General features: G+C 43.4%; 1 protein-coding gene across 8 annotated transcripts in view; it reads left to right on the forward strand.

Annotated features, from left to right (window-relative positions):
- arnt (aryl hydrocarbon receptor nuclear translocator) overlaps positions 1-13,875 on the forward strand; it is a 29,921-nt gene that overhangs the window by 14,267 nt on the left and 1,779 nt on the right. For 5 of the 8 annotated variants that reach the window (XM_076970533.1, XM_076970531.1, XM_076970530.1 and 2 more), the window contains 7 exons: positions 7,075-7,197; positions 7,539-7,623; positions 7,709-7,736; positions 7,819-7,912; positions 8,125-8,311; positions 8,485-8,668; positions 8,822-8,973. In XM_076970533.1, coding sequence (XP_076826648.1) covers positions 7,075-7,197; positions 7,539-7,623; positions 7,709-7,736; positions 7,819-7,912; positions 8,125-8,311; positions 8,485-8,668; positions 8,822-8,973 — 853 coding nt within the window. The remainder of the gene's footprint in view (positions 1-7,074; positions 7,198-7,538; positions 7,624-7,708; positions 7,737-7,818; positions 7,913-8,124; positions 8,312-8,484; positions 8,669-8,821; positions 8,974-13,875) is intronic. The other 3 variants (XM_076970535.1, XM_076970536.1, XM_076970534.1) reach the window with 2 other exon arrangements.

Below are 13,875 nucleotides of genomic sequence, written 5' to 3' on the forward strand. Positions count from 1 at the left end.
CCGGGCACGGTTGCCTGCCGAAGCACGGTTCGTTTGGCTAGTGTGAGCGCTCCAACCGTGCCCAGGCCCGGATCAGTTAACCGTGCTCGGACCCGCTTGAAGAGGTGGGCCAGGGCACGATTCATGTGGACTTGGGCACGGTTCGCTTCTAGTGTGAGCGCTATCCGTGCCCGGGCCCGCTTGGTGCCTCGTGTGATTAGTTCATTTCGCTGGAACTCGAACATGACGTCAGTGATGCGATGCTCACGTTAAACAGTCATAGCGGCAAAGCGATTAGCAGACAATCGTTGTGTTAAATTATCGATAAATCTGTGCTTGCACCGTGTTTCTGCACTCCCAAAACGACTCCAAAAATACAATAAAAAGAGAATTGTGAACTCCATAGTTTTGTGCGAGCGCGCATTTTTCCAAATAAAGCAGCGTTGTGATGACGTAAGCGTGCTCGGGCCGGGTTGCTGAAGCCAGTGTGAGTGCAGGCCAGAGGGGGAGTGGGGAGGGGGGATAACCGGGCCCCAGCACGGAACGAGCAAACCGTGCCTAGTGTGAGTACGCCCTTACTGGCAGCCAATGTAATGACGATAGTACGGGACTAATGTGATAAATTTTTTTAGTTTTCGTCAAAACTCGCGCTGCTGCGTTCTGAACCAGCTGGAGTTTGTTTATCGATTTACCAGAACATCCAGCTAGAAGACTATTGCAATAATCTAGGCGAGAGGATATGAATATATGATCATTGTCTTAAATTTAAAAAAATGTCTTAAATTTAGTTTTACATATTCAAGGTCTAAAAATGTCTTAAAATGTCTGGAATTTTAAGAGGGGAGGCATTAAATAAGTGTATTGCTCAGTTTTTCTGTTTTATTTTACCGATGTATATCCCACAATAATGATCATTTCCGCAACGGCCGTATACTCCGCCTAATGGCAGTAGTACGTTACCCAACAGGTGGAAACAGCAGACGATGCTTTAGCTGCACAAGCTGCTTTTCTTATTTGAGGGCTGCGGCGGGAACAACAATACAAGGCTCCGATACAGACATGGGTAAATGTCCATTCAGTGAAGTGGCTGGAGGATGAAAAATATTGTGGCTGGCTGAAACCTTCCAGTGATTCGTATGAGGCGCGATGTGAACTTGCCGAAAAACATTCAAACTTTCAAAGCGCTGGATTCTCATATGAAATCTGAAAAACACAAGCGATATGATAGCACTCGTAATAGTAATATGCATATCGAGTCATTCGCTGCTAACTGCAGTTTAACTGTAAGTGCCTAAAATTATTTGTCTACTGTGTAGGGCGACCAAACGTCCGTATTTCCCGGGACGTATTTCACGTCCTGTCCCGGGTTTTTTTTTTAAGTGTCCTGGTTTTTAAATTACCTTCATTGGACCATTACAATGTAAATGTACAGGCACTAGGGCCCTGCGCACGGTGCTGCATGTGCCGTAATCCCTGAGCTCCGCCCCTGCGCGAGGTCCCCGCGTGCTGTCACTTCGCGAGGTCGTGCACCGCCCCCCCGTCAACAACTTACGGTCACCACCCCCCCTCAACAATTTACACTCGCCCCCCCCCCCTCCAGGTTCAAATCTCACTCCAAGCGATCTTGAAAAGTTGGCAACCCTGGTATTTTTTCTTGTTAGAGTTATTAAAAAGGTCTTAAAAGTCATTGAATTTAACATTTTAAAATGTGCAGATACCCTGGGTTAGGCTGAGATGTATTGTGATTCTGTAGTTGGATAATATCTATTTTATTACTAAAAAAGTTTAAAAATTCATCACTAGTGTGTGTAAGTGCCATATTAAAACTAGTGTCATTTATATTTCTTGTTAGTTTTGATACAGTCGCGAAGAGAAATCTAGGGTTATTTTTGTTGTTTCCTATTAGTGTCGAATAATATGAGGCTCTAGCTTTTATTAGGGCATGTTTATATTTGACAATGGTGTCTTTCCATGTGATTCTAAACACTTCTAGTGAGGTGGATCTCCATTTGCGCTCCGCTGCTCGAGCTGCCTGTTTTAGAAGACGAGTGTGGTCGTCATACCATGGTGCAAGCTTTTTCTCCCTAATTAATTTTGTTTTAACTGGAGCTACACTGTCTAAGGCAGGGGTGCCCACAGTTTTCAGCCGGTCGATCGCGATCGACGTAATGAGCACCCCTGGTCTAAGGTATTGCTGAGTGTAGACTAAAATTGTTGTGTTGCCTGTTCTAATTCATTGGGCTGCAATAGCATAGTGCTCGGTAGCTCTGGTAGTGTGTTTATAAATGTTGCTGCGGTGTCGGATGTGATGGTGCATGTGGTTTTTGTATGGTGCATCTGATGTAAATCGTATAAAGCTATTTCATATCAGTAGGGAATGATCTGAAATGGCGTCATTTTGGGGGATAATTGCCAAATGTTCTGTTTAACCCGTAAGTAAGTATTAAGTCTAAGGTTTACAGCGGTGAGTAGGTCCTGTCACATTTTGGGCTATACCTACTGAGTCTAGGATGGAATCGAACGCCGTTTTCAGTGGGTCTGATTTATTTTCATAATGAATATTGAAATCACTCACAATTACAAATCTTTCCATTGTTAGGACTAATTCCGAAAGAAACTCAGCAAATTCCTTAAGAAATTCTGAGTAAGGACCCGGTGGTTGATAGATGGTCACTAGTTTAAGCTTTGTTTTAATGCCTATGAGATTATTGCCTATTTCACCTATCAAAGCTTTGAATGAGTTAATAGAGGTGGTTGGTTTTACTGTAAATCTGTGTCATATATTGTGGCTACTCCACCTCCATGCCCTGTGATACGGGGTTGATGAACATAACTGTATCCAGGAGGAGCTGCTTCATTAAAACTTACATATTCGTTTACTCTAGCCCATGGCTCTGTTAAACAGAGTGCATTTATCCTGTTATCTGAGATTATTTCATTTATTATCACAGCTTTTGATGGAAGCGATCTAATGTTTAGAAGTAATAGCCTTAGCTTAATATTGCTGCTCATTTCATGTTGATTATTTAATTTAATTTTAATTAGATTTTTAAAACATATGGCCCTGTTATTCCTATATCTGCCACAGTTAACAGACACAGTCTCAATGGTTTGGTAGGTAGGGAAGTAAGTTATACTTAACGAATGGCCGTTGGAAACCATTTTTTTCATTTTTGGGTGATGTTGTCCAAACACAATGCAATATCTTTGAGGCTGACACTTAGAACACTACATTAAACTAATACAACTGTAGTAAAATAAATAAAATTGGTAGCCTTAGGCTAGCTGCCAGAACTTGCCACTACTCAAAAATGTAATTATACATACATACTGCTCTTTCTGTAAAAACAACAAATTGCTTCGTACAAGAATCAGACTTAGGCTAGCTGCCTATTTCTGAGAACATGCCACTTCCAGAAACAAAATTATACTTTTTCCCTTAACAAATCACAAAAAATAAAAAATATATGAAAGTGCTTCCAAAAATAAAAGTAATGTTACATTTAGGCTTATGTTAGCTGCCATAACTTTCACTTCACAGAGGAAAAAAAAAAAATATATATATATATATATATATACATATATACACACCGTATTTTCTAAAAGCCACATATATCTACTGAACTGAATACATTTCACTGAACTGATCAGTTTCTGAACGGTGCCTGTAGACATATTTGGCTTTCAGATGGTGTTGTGGCGAATTCCGACTTGCCACGTTAATCCGCATAAAGACACTACACTACAGATGATATTGTTGATTTACGTTTCTATGCATAAATAAGAGCTAGACTTTAATTATCCATCACAGCAAATGGCATTATCTATGTCCAAAGACACTGGCTGTTAATTATTAATAACAATAAAGACACACTGGTTTTAAAAAAAAATACACATTGGCTATACCGAAGTTCACCTCCGACCACATGACTTCGCAGTATTATGTCTAAATATCTAGTTAGTACAAAACTAGAGTGCTCGATGAACTAAGTTATAATGGCTTGATTAGTGATTAGGGGTGTGTTTAAAAAAATCGATCTTTTGATTCAAATCGATCTTCATTTGAATGATTCGATATCGATTTATGAAACCTGAGATCGATCTTTATAATTAGCCAATTTTCCCCGCATATGCGTACCGTTTTAACGTCTCGCGAGATCATCCTTTTTTTTTTTCGAGCACCGCCACTTGGCTGGGGTGATCAGTTAAGCATGGCTGCAGCAAGAGTTAAAAAAATTTTGCTCTGATCCACATCTATGATTCAATGAGTTACTAGTTCTCAGTACTAGTTGGCTTGCTCACTGGGGGCTAGGACTCGGCACTTGTAAAGCTGCTTTGTGACAACAACTGTTGTAAAAAGCGCTATACAGTCCCACCAGGATTTCGCGGGCCTTTTTTGTGATTGTTGCGGACTAAAATGTTTGATGTTGCGGTTGTTTTTCAAAAAAATTGCGATGGAAGTTGCGGTGTGTTTTTGCTTTTTTGTGAGTACATTACAATAGGGAGTAAATGTTGTATGGTTTCCTCTATTTAGTAGTCCATTTTAATTATATATTTACCTATTTATTCAGGGTTGGCAACTTTTCAAGATCGCTTGAAGTGAGATTTGAACCTGGAGGGGGTGGCGAACATTAATTGTTGACCGGGGGGGCGGGGTTAGCGAATGTAAGTTATTACCGGGCGGCCTGTAAAATGGACACAAATTAAGTATTATATCGAGATCGATCGCCAGTGGTTGGCGCCAGAGCTAACTAGTAACTCATAGATATGGATCAGAGATAAATAAACTTTATCTCTGACTTTAAACTTTATCTCAGTTTAAAGTTTAAACTTATCAACTTTATCTCAGACCCTCGACGCTTGCGTGCGCTGCAGTGACTTCGCAGGATACCGTTGCATTGTGGGGAATGTAGTGTTTGTGCGTGCAAAACACTATCGGGCGGCTGTGGCCTGTGGGCCGGTTCTAATAGTAATTAAATATCATCCAGGGGGCCATAGATAATCAATTCGCGGGTGGGATCTGGACAGTTTATCCCCGCTTTCATGTAGTGTACCGGGATACTGCTTTTCCCGATCTTTTTGCCGTAATTTTCGTCGCTCATGCTGCTTTCAGTCTGCTTTCAGTCTGCTCCTCTTGTATATACGGAAGTAAGGCGGGAGTTTGTCGACGTCACATCAAGACGACATCAGTGATTGGTCAAATTTGCGGGAAAGTTGCGGTGAGTTGGCTGAAGTTGCAACACCTCCCTGAATTCGCGGGGTTTGCTTGAAGTTGCGTTGAAGTTGCAAATCGCAACATCACGACTTTCTGGAGGGTCTGGCTATATAAATAAAATTTGATTGATTGATTGATTGATAGTTCGCTCTGGCCCCAACCACTGGCGAGCGATCGATCGCGATATAATACTTAATTTGTGTCCATTTTACACCGCCACCCCTCCAGGTTCAAATCTCACTCCAAGCGATCTTGAAAAGTTGGCAACCCTGCAGAAGTATGGTTACATCTGCAGGGAAGTATTTTGGATTCAGAAACCATGATGGTAGGGAAGAGTTGGATAAAAACACAGCCGTGTGTAAACTGCAACATGGAGGTGAAATATTGTGGGAATACCACAAATCTGAGAAATCATTGAACGCGACACCATCCTGATATTTAAAAAACGCCAGAACCCAAATAAACTCCACTAGAGAAGGCATTTGCGATTAAACTATCTACAAGTTCTCCCCGTGCCAAAAAAAATAACCGAAGTGCATGAATTCCACCTTTTAAAGGTGTATGAACCCTGCAAACATGACTTTGTTCATTGCGCTTAAGCGCGGCGCGCGTGAAGTTACAAAATTCAAGAGGTGCACGAGCTTGTGAAGCGACAGCACGCGGAGCCACCGCGATTACGTTGTTTTCGGCGCGGATCCTCACGCCGGTCGCAACGCGTCAAGTATAAAGCTGTGAAATTTTCTCAACAGCTGGCAATATTGTTACTGCACAAAGGAGCTGTCTCACTCCTCAACATGTTGATCAGCTCATTTTCTTGCAGAAAAATTTGACAATCTCCAAGATGTCAAAAAGCAGTCATGAATAAATCTTAGTTTTTGGACCTTGGTGTTTACAATATTCAGAATTATGTTCATAAATGTTTTTGTTACATGTAAAAAAAAAAAAAAACTTAATTTGCACTTTAAAAGGCTGTTCAAAACCACTTTCAATGCCTTTTCTGGTAAAGGAGCTATGTGGAAGAGTGCATTAATTGATTTAAAAAAAAGAATGTAACTGTTGTTCACAGTATAAACACTAATATCTTAATACATTTTAATAAAGTTTGAGTGTTCCTTGTATCATTACAACATTTCACATTCAAACTACACTTTTTATTGTAACTGAAATGTCCCTACAAGAATCGATATTGAATCGGATCAAATCAAATCGAAAATCTAATTTAATCGGGACCTTGTGAATCGAAATCGAATCGAAATGGGAAATCAGTGGTGATACCCACCCCTATTAGTGATGTTGTTCTAGTATTATGGTTGAATTAGTGATGTTGTTCTAGTAGTATGGGCTCCTCACTGCACGCATATGTGGCTGTGTAGCGCTCCGCTTGACATCTCCAATATCCCTGGCGTCCATCATTTCTGTTCAGCATGAATGGACTTTCAACAGCACTGAGTACTGGTCCCTCCTTCAGTGTGTGGTTCCTGGGCCATGACAGACGCCTGTGTCTGGAGGTGTGGTCAGGTACCCTTGCAGGTTGTCTAGCACGCAGACCACTCTGATGGTTTGATATGACACATGGGTGCCTCTCACCTCCCTTAAATGTGTCTGGAGTTGTGCGGCATTCATCATCCTGTGGCATTTGGTCGTCAGTGTGGGATGAGGCCAACGGACGTCCACACCTTTCTGTGATTCTGTGCCTGTGCGTGTGTGTACGTGCGTGTGCGTATGAATGTATGTGCGTACGTGTGCGCGTACGTGCGTGTGTGTGTGTGTGTAACAGAGTGTGAGCACCACCTCCCCCTCTTTGTAAGTGTAAGTGCAGTCTGACCATCCTGTCTCTCCCTCCCTCACCCCCCCCCCCCCTATGTGATTCTGCATGGCAGTAAAGCTCAAAGCCTGGATGCCCTGTCCCCTCTGTCCTCCCCGAGTGGGGCGCTGCCTGCCTCTCTGGGGCAGAACAGCCCTAACTGCCCCTCTGCCTCCAGCCCAGGGCAAATAACTGCCAGGTGAGCCCAGATACCCTTGCTCCCAAGCTCCCACCCTGGGGCACCCTGGGAATTGGTCTGCCCTCGTCTGGGTCCTTCTCGCCGCTCGCCTCTCCTCCCTGTGGTTCTTTCTCTTTGTGTGAAGGTACAGATGAGTAGCTCTAACCAGCATGACTGTAGGACACACCCCGTCCCTCTAGATAGTTGTGGTGTGGTTATGGGTGGATGCTGTCTGACGTCGGGTGATGGGGTTGTCGGCTGTTGGTGGCGGGTGCTAGAGACCCTGGATGTTGTGACTGTTCTAATCTCTCTCCCTTCTCTCTTTCTCTCGCTCACTCTCTCTTGCTCTCTCTACACCCCAGGCAACTACAGCAGCAGCAGGCTGAGCTAGAGGGGGGCGGGACTAGGGATGGGATCTTCGAGGCTGGACAGGTGTCTCTTCCTCAGGTAAGGCCATATTCTGCCTCCTCTCTGCTGTACTTCTGTGTCTCTATGAATGTGCACTAAACATGGAGCTCTCTGTCTCCCCCAGGTGACGGGACCTGTAGCGTCTGACCTCAGTGAGTGTTCAGCTCTTCGTGATGACCTTGAGCTCACGCCAAACACACACTAGCACACACTAACACTCTCTCTGTCATTTAGACCACTCTAAGGTTCTTGCGCCCCCTGCTGGTCAACAGGTTTATTCTCCAGCAGCCTCATTCAGTACTACTGCCCGGCCCAACGAGTCCTTCAGGTACTTACATACACACACATGCTTTCATGCACGTACACACATACACTTGTACACACACACACACACACTTGTACACACATACACACACATACACACCCACACACGTGCTTGCACAAATATACTCACGTGTGTGTGTGTGTGTGTGTGTGTGTGTGTGTGTGTGTGTGTGTGTGTGTGTCTTTGTGTGTGCATGCGTATGTGTATGTCTGCAGGTCAGCACCGATGCCCCAGCCCATGGGACAACCTGCTCCCTCTGCAGGTCAGATGCTGGCACACATGTCTCGTCAGAGCGCCCCCTCTGGCCCCGTGGGGAACAGCAGCAGCCCCATGCAGACACAGTCTGGTACCTCAGGGCCCACGGGGGCCTGGCCTGCCTCACAAACCCCCTTCAACACACAGGTAGAACGGCTTCTCAGAGGACCTGTGTGTGTGTGTGTGTGTGTGTGTGTGTGTGTGTGTGTGTGTGTGTGTGTGTGTGTGTGTGCGCGCGTACATTTCACACCATGCTCTTCATGGCATAGTTGGTCTGTATTTTGTGGGTGTAGGATTGATTGTGGGTGTGTCTCTGGCAGGTGGGCGGGCAGGCAGGGAAGAGTCAGTCACCACAGTTTGCCATGGGATCCTTTAGCTCCACCCCTTCCTCCTCATTGTCTCCCTCTTTCGGGCAGATGGGTGGAGCTGCAGTTAACGCACCATCCAACACACCTGGGTTCCCTCAGCTCAGTAGCCTTGCCCACCCCCCCACCAACGGCTACAGTAAGAGTCCCCTGCAGCACACACCCTTCTGATGTAGCATTATAGCATTCGCTTATACACACAACAAATAACTACAATAATATAAATCTTATAAAATAACGAAAACACCAAATGACGGGTCCTTCCTCCCCCTCCACATAATCTCTGTCCCAGGTGACGTAGGTCAAGCAGCGATGCAGTTCTCCAGACCGGCAGACACCACTGGCTGGCAGCAGTGGCAGAACCAGCAGCATACGCAGCAGCACACGCAAGGCTCTGCAGAAGCACATCCGCATGTCCAGAATAATCAACCAGAAATGTTCCCTGTGAGTTGATTCATAAAACAGAAGCTTGAAACGTTGTTGAACCAGAAGGTTAAGGTGGGCTCTAAAGACTGGTTTATGTGTTCAGTGAAGACGTGGGCCTTTAGCATCCCAGAGAGGCAGAGAAGTGCAGATTTTGTATGTACGTGTAAATGCTAATCAGTCAAAGTTAAATTTATTTATTTAGCGTTTTTTACAACACATGATGTCACAAAGCAGCTTTACAATTGTATGGGTCCAGATCCCTAATGAGCAAGCCAAAGGCGACACTGGCAAGGAAAAACTCCCTATGATGGTGGGGATTAGGAAGAAACCTCGGGAGGACCAAGACTCAAAAGGGAACCCATCCTCCATTGGGCGGCCCGCTAGCACAAGTTCGTGGTGCGCAGGGTGGTTCTACAGTTATAGTTAAGGTTCTTGTTTCAAGTAGTCGCAGTCCCTTCGGTGCAGATGGTGAGCCTCAGGTAGGAGCTAGCATCAGCACATCCTCTTGCGGCACCGGCACATCCAACCCCGGCATCAATACATCCACCGGCAAGCCAGACCATCTCCCAGGTGCTTGCATGCAATCGTCTTTGGTAGAAGCATGTAAAAAGATGGACAATACAGATTGAGTTTATCAATTTAAACCTCCATAGCTCATGTGCCAGTAATTAGCATGTGGCTCCAGCAGGTTAATCTATAGCAGCATAACTAAAGGGAGGGGTTCAGCGGTGACCACAGTCATGAGGGCCACTGAGACATTGCTTTCCAGTCAAGTCATTGTCACAACTAGAGTGATGCCATGACTAGGGGTGTGTTTAAAAAATTGATCTTTCGATTCAAATCGATCTTCATTTGAATGATTCGATATCGATTTATGAAACCTGAGATCGATCTTTATAATTAGCCAATTTTCCTCGCATATGCGTACCGTTTTAACGTCTCGCGTTTTATCTCGCGAGATCATCCTTTTTTTTCTCGAGCACCGCCACTTGGCTGGGGTGATCAGTTAAGCATGGCTGCAGCAAGAGTTAAAAAAATGTACCTCTGATCCACATCTATGATTCAATGAGTTACTATGAGACAATGAGTTCGCTCTGGCCCCAACCACTGGTGAGCGATCGATCGCGATATAATACTTAATTTGTGACCATTTTACACCGCCACCCCCTCCAGGTTCAAATCTCACTCCAAGCGATCTTGAAAAGTTGGCAACCCTGCAGAAGTATGGTTACATTTTGGATTCAGAAACCATGATGGTAGGGAAGAGTTGGATAAAAGCACAGCCGTGTGTAAACTGTGCAACATGGAGGTGAAATATTGTGGGAATACCACAAATCTGAGAAATCATTTTAACGCCATCCTGATATTCAAAAAACGCCAGAACCCAAACAAACTTCACTAGAGAAGGCATTTGCGATTAAACTATCTACAAGTTCTCCCTGTGCCAAAAAAATAACCGAAGTGCTTGAATTCCACCTTGTAAAGGTTTATGAACCCTGCAAACATGACTTTGTTCATTGCGCTGAAGTGCGGCGCACGCAAAGTTACAAAATTCGAGACGTGCATGACCTCGTTAAGCGACAGCGCACGAGCGGAGCCACCGCAATTACGTCGTTTTTGGCGCGCGGACCCTCACGCCGGTTGCGACGCGTCAAGTATAAAGCTTAATTTGCATTTTAAAAGGCTGTTCAAAACCGCTTTCAATGCCTTTTCTGCTAAAGGAGCTATGTGGAAGAGTGTGCATTAATTGATATTAAAAAAAGAATGTAACTGTTGTTCACAGTATAAACACTAATATCTTAATACATTTTAATAAAGTTTGAGTGTTCCTTGTATCATTACATTATTTCACATTCAAACTACACTTTTTATTGTAACTGAAATGTCCGTACAAGAATCGATATTGAATCGAATCGAAAATCGAATTGAATCGGGACCTTGTGAATCGAAATTGAATCGAAATGGGAAATTAGTAGTGATACCCACCCCTAGCCATGACACAGCTGGATGTTAGCATCAACATCTCAGATTACCAGAAATCCCAACGTCTGGGGGTATTCCCACCTTAAAACGGGGAATATTAACTGAAGGCTTTATTAAATAGGTGAGTCTTAAGTCTAGATTTAAATATTGGAACTGTGTCAGAATCTCGGATTGGAGCTGGAAAGCTATTCCAGCTTTAAAGGAGAAAGCTCTGCTACCAGGATTTTGGGAGCGCAAAGGGCGAGATGGGTTGTAGTAAGCAATGAGTTCACTCAGATATTTTAGGGCAAGACCATTTAACGACTTATAGGTTAACAGAAGAATTTTAAATTCAATTCGATATTTAATCAGAAGCCAGTGTAATGCCGGGAGAGTGAGACTAATATGATCGAATTTTCTAGCCTTATTTAGGACTCTAGTTGCAGCATTTTGTACAAGTTGTAGCTTCTTAATGGACTGTTTAGAGCATCCAATCAGAAGACCATTACAGTAGTCCAATCTTGACGAGACAAAAGCATGGACCAGCTTTTCTGCATTAGCTAATGAAAGTAAGTGTCTCAGCTTGGCGATGTTACGTAAATGGAAAAAGGCAGCCTTAGTGATGTTGCCTATATGCGTGTAAAATGAAAGATCCGAATCGATAGTGACACCTAATCTTTTCGCTGTAGATTCAGGTGTTACTGAAAAACCATCTAGAGTAAGGGGAATATCAGCACAATTGCTTCTAGCAACTTTAGGCCCAAGAATCAGCACCTCAGTGTTATCAGAATTTAGTTGAAGAAAATTAGACGCCATCCAGTTTTTAATGACCTGGACGCAGTTCCAATCCGGATGAGATCACTACTACTCTCGAGATTGAGAAGATATATACAACTGAGTATCATCAGTGTAACAATGGAAGCTAATACCATGCCTGCGAATGATAGTACCCAGTGGTAGCATATATAATGAGAATAATATGGGGCCCAGTATAAATCCTTGTGGGACACCATATTTTACCTTAGAATCCTCTGAGCATTCATTATTTACTAGTACAAATTGGTAATGATCTGTCAGGCTTGACCTCTTATGCCAATGAGTGTCTCCAGCCTATTAAGTAGAATATTATAATCAATGGTGTCAAAAGCAGCACTGAGGTCTAGCAGTATGAGAAAAGAAACATGTCCTTTATCAGAGGATATTAAGAGATCATTCAGTACTTTAGTCAGTGCAGTTTCAGTGCTGTGATGAGCTCTAAATCCAGACTGAAATAACTCTGACATGTTCTGTCTGTAAGAAGGAAGAGAGTTGTGAAGAAAACTACTTTCTCTAAAATTTTGGATATGAATGACAGATTAGAGATTGGCCTATAGTTCGACAGTTCCTAGGGATTAAGACCAGGTTTTTTAATTAGCGCCTTGATGACTGCAAGTTTGAATGAACTGGGAACGTAGCCCAAGCTCAGAGAATAGTTAATTATAGTAAGCAAAGGTTCTAGATAACTATGCAGTAATTCTTTAAGTAGATGGGTTGGTACGGCATGTAATCTGCATGTGGAGGGCTTAGCAGATTCCACCAGTGAAATAAGCTCCTCATGACCAATAGGGCCTTTTCACACTTCCGCATTTTTCTTCTGGAAGCTCTCGTCACAGGGTAAAGTTACTTCCGTTAAACAGTAAACAATGGCAGAGTCCAAGAACAAGAGCCTTTTCAGTGCACCAGGGTGTTCGAACTTGAAGCAAAAACAGCCGTATCTCAGTTTCCATGGTTTTCCGGCTGACAACGAGCAGAAAAGAAAATGGGTTTGTGCAATTAGGAGAGATAAAGGGGAAAACTTTGTGATACAGAGGGGAAGTACCTTTGTGTGTAGCCAGCATTACACTGCTGCAAACTACATAGTAGGTAGCTCGCGACTAAAAGTTGGTGCTGTTCCCAGCCGGTTTCAGTGGAACAGTTGCTGTCCGCATTTGACAGATCAAGCTCTCGACTGGGAGTACACGTTCGTCCACCAGAGTCGGAGGTTGTGGAAGATTTGAGCATTTGCGGTAGCATCTAGCTCTGATCACTAGCATCTAGCTCTGATCAGTAGCATCTAGCATCTAGCTCTGATCACTAGCATCTAGCTCTGATCAGTAGCATCTAGCATCTAGCTCTGATCACTAGCATCTAGCTCTGATCAGTAGCATCTAGCTCTGATCACTAGCATCTAGCTCTGATCAGTAGCATCTAGCATCTAGCTCTGACCACTAGCATCTAGCTCTGATCACTAGCATCTAGCTCTGACTATCACTTTGCTGTCGACTATATTGAACACTGAATAAACTATAACACTTAGTCTCACATTCCCATAGTGAGGAACAGAGGTGTCAGTTCCAGGTTCAGAAAGTAAAAGTCCTCACCAGGATTTTGCTCAGGCTTCCTGGACTGTGTTGATTCCACTAATTTTACCTGGATTGCACTAATTAGAAAATCTGAGCAAAATCCTGGTGAGGACTTTTACTTTCTGAACCTGGAATTGACACCTCTGGTGAGGAATAACTTGGTGTGTGTCATGAACTTGACTGATACTGATGTAAACCAAACTATCAATAGCTGACGTCACTTGGCTTGCTAACCTAGCTAGATATTGTTAACTAAAGCTGTCAGTATCATTCGTAATATTATAATATATATCATAATATAGACTGTTTTACCACTCCGTAGGATGACTAATGGAACGAGCTATACGTTAAACAATAGTTTGTTAGTTACCTAGCTAGTGTTCGCTGGTGTCACCTTACCCTGGCATGAGTAAATGAATTCTTCAAAAAACTATTTGTAGCCTCTATTCAACTTGGAACTCTTCATTGTTGAATGTTCTCCAACGATCCTGGAAACGTCTTCAAAATTCAGGCTTGGCAGCGACGACAGGGATGAAGTAAATACACGCTCCATGCTGAGGTGAATTGACAACAACTA

Source organism: Brachyhypopomus gauderio, chromosome 13 (genome assembly GCF_052324685.1).
Source record: "Brachyhypopomus gauderio isolate BG-103 chromosome 13, BGAUD_0.2, whole genome shotgun sequence".
Taxonomy (NCBI): Eukaryota; Metazoa; Chordata; class Actinopteri; order Gymnotiformes; family Hypopomidae; genus Brachyhypopomus; species Brachyhypopomus gauderio.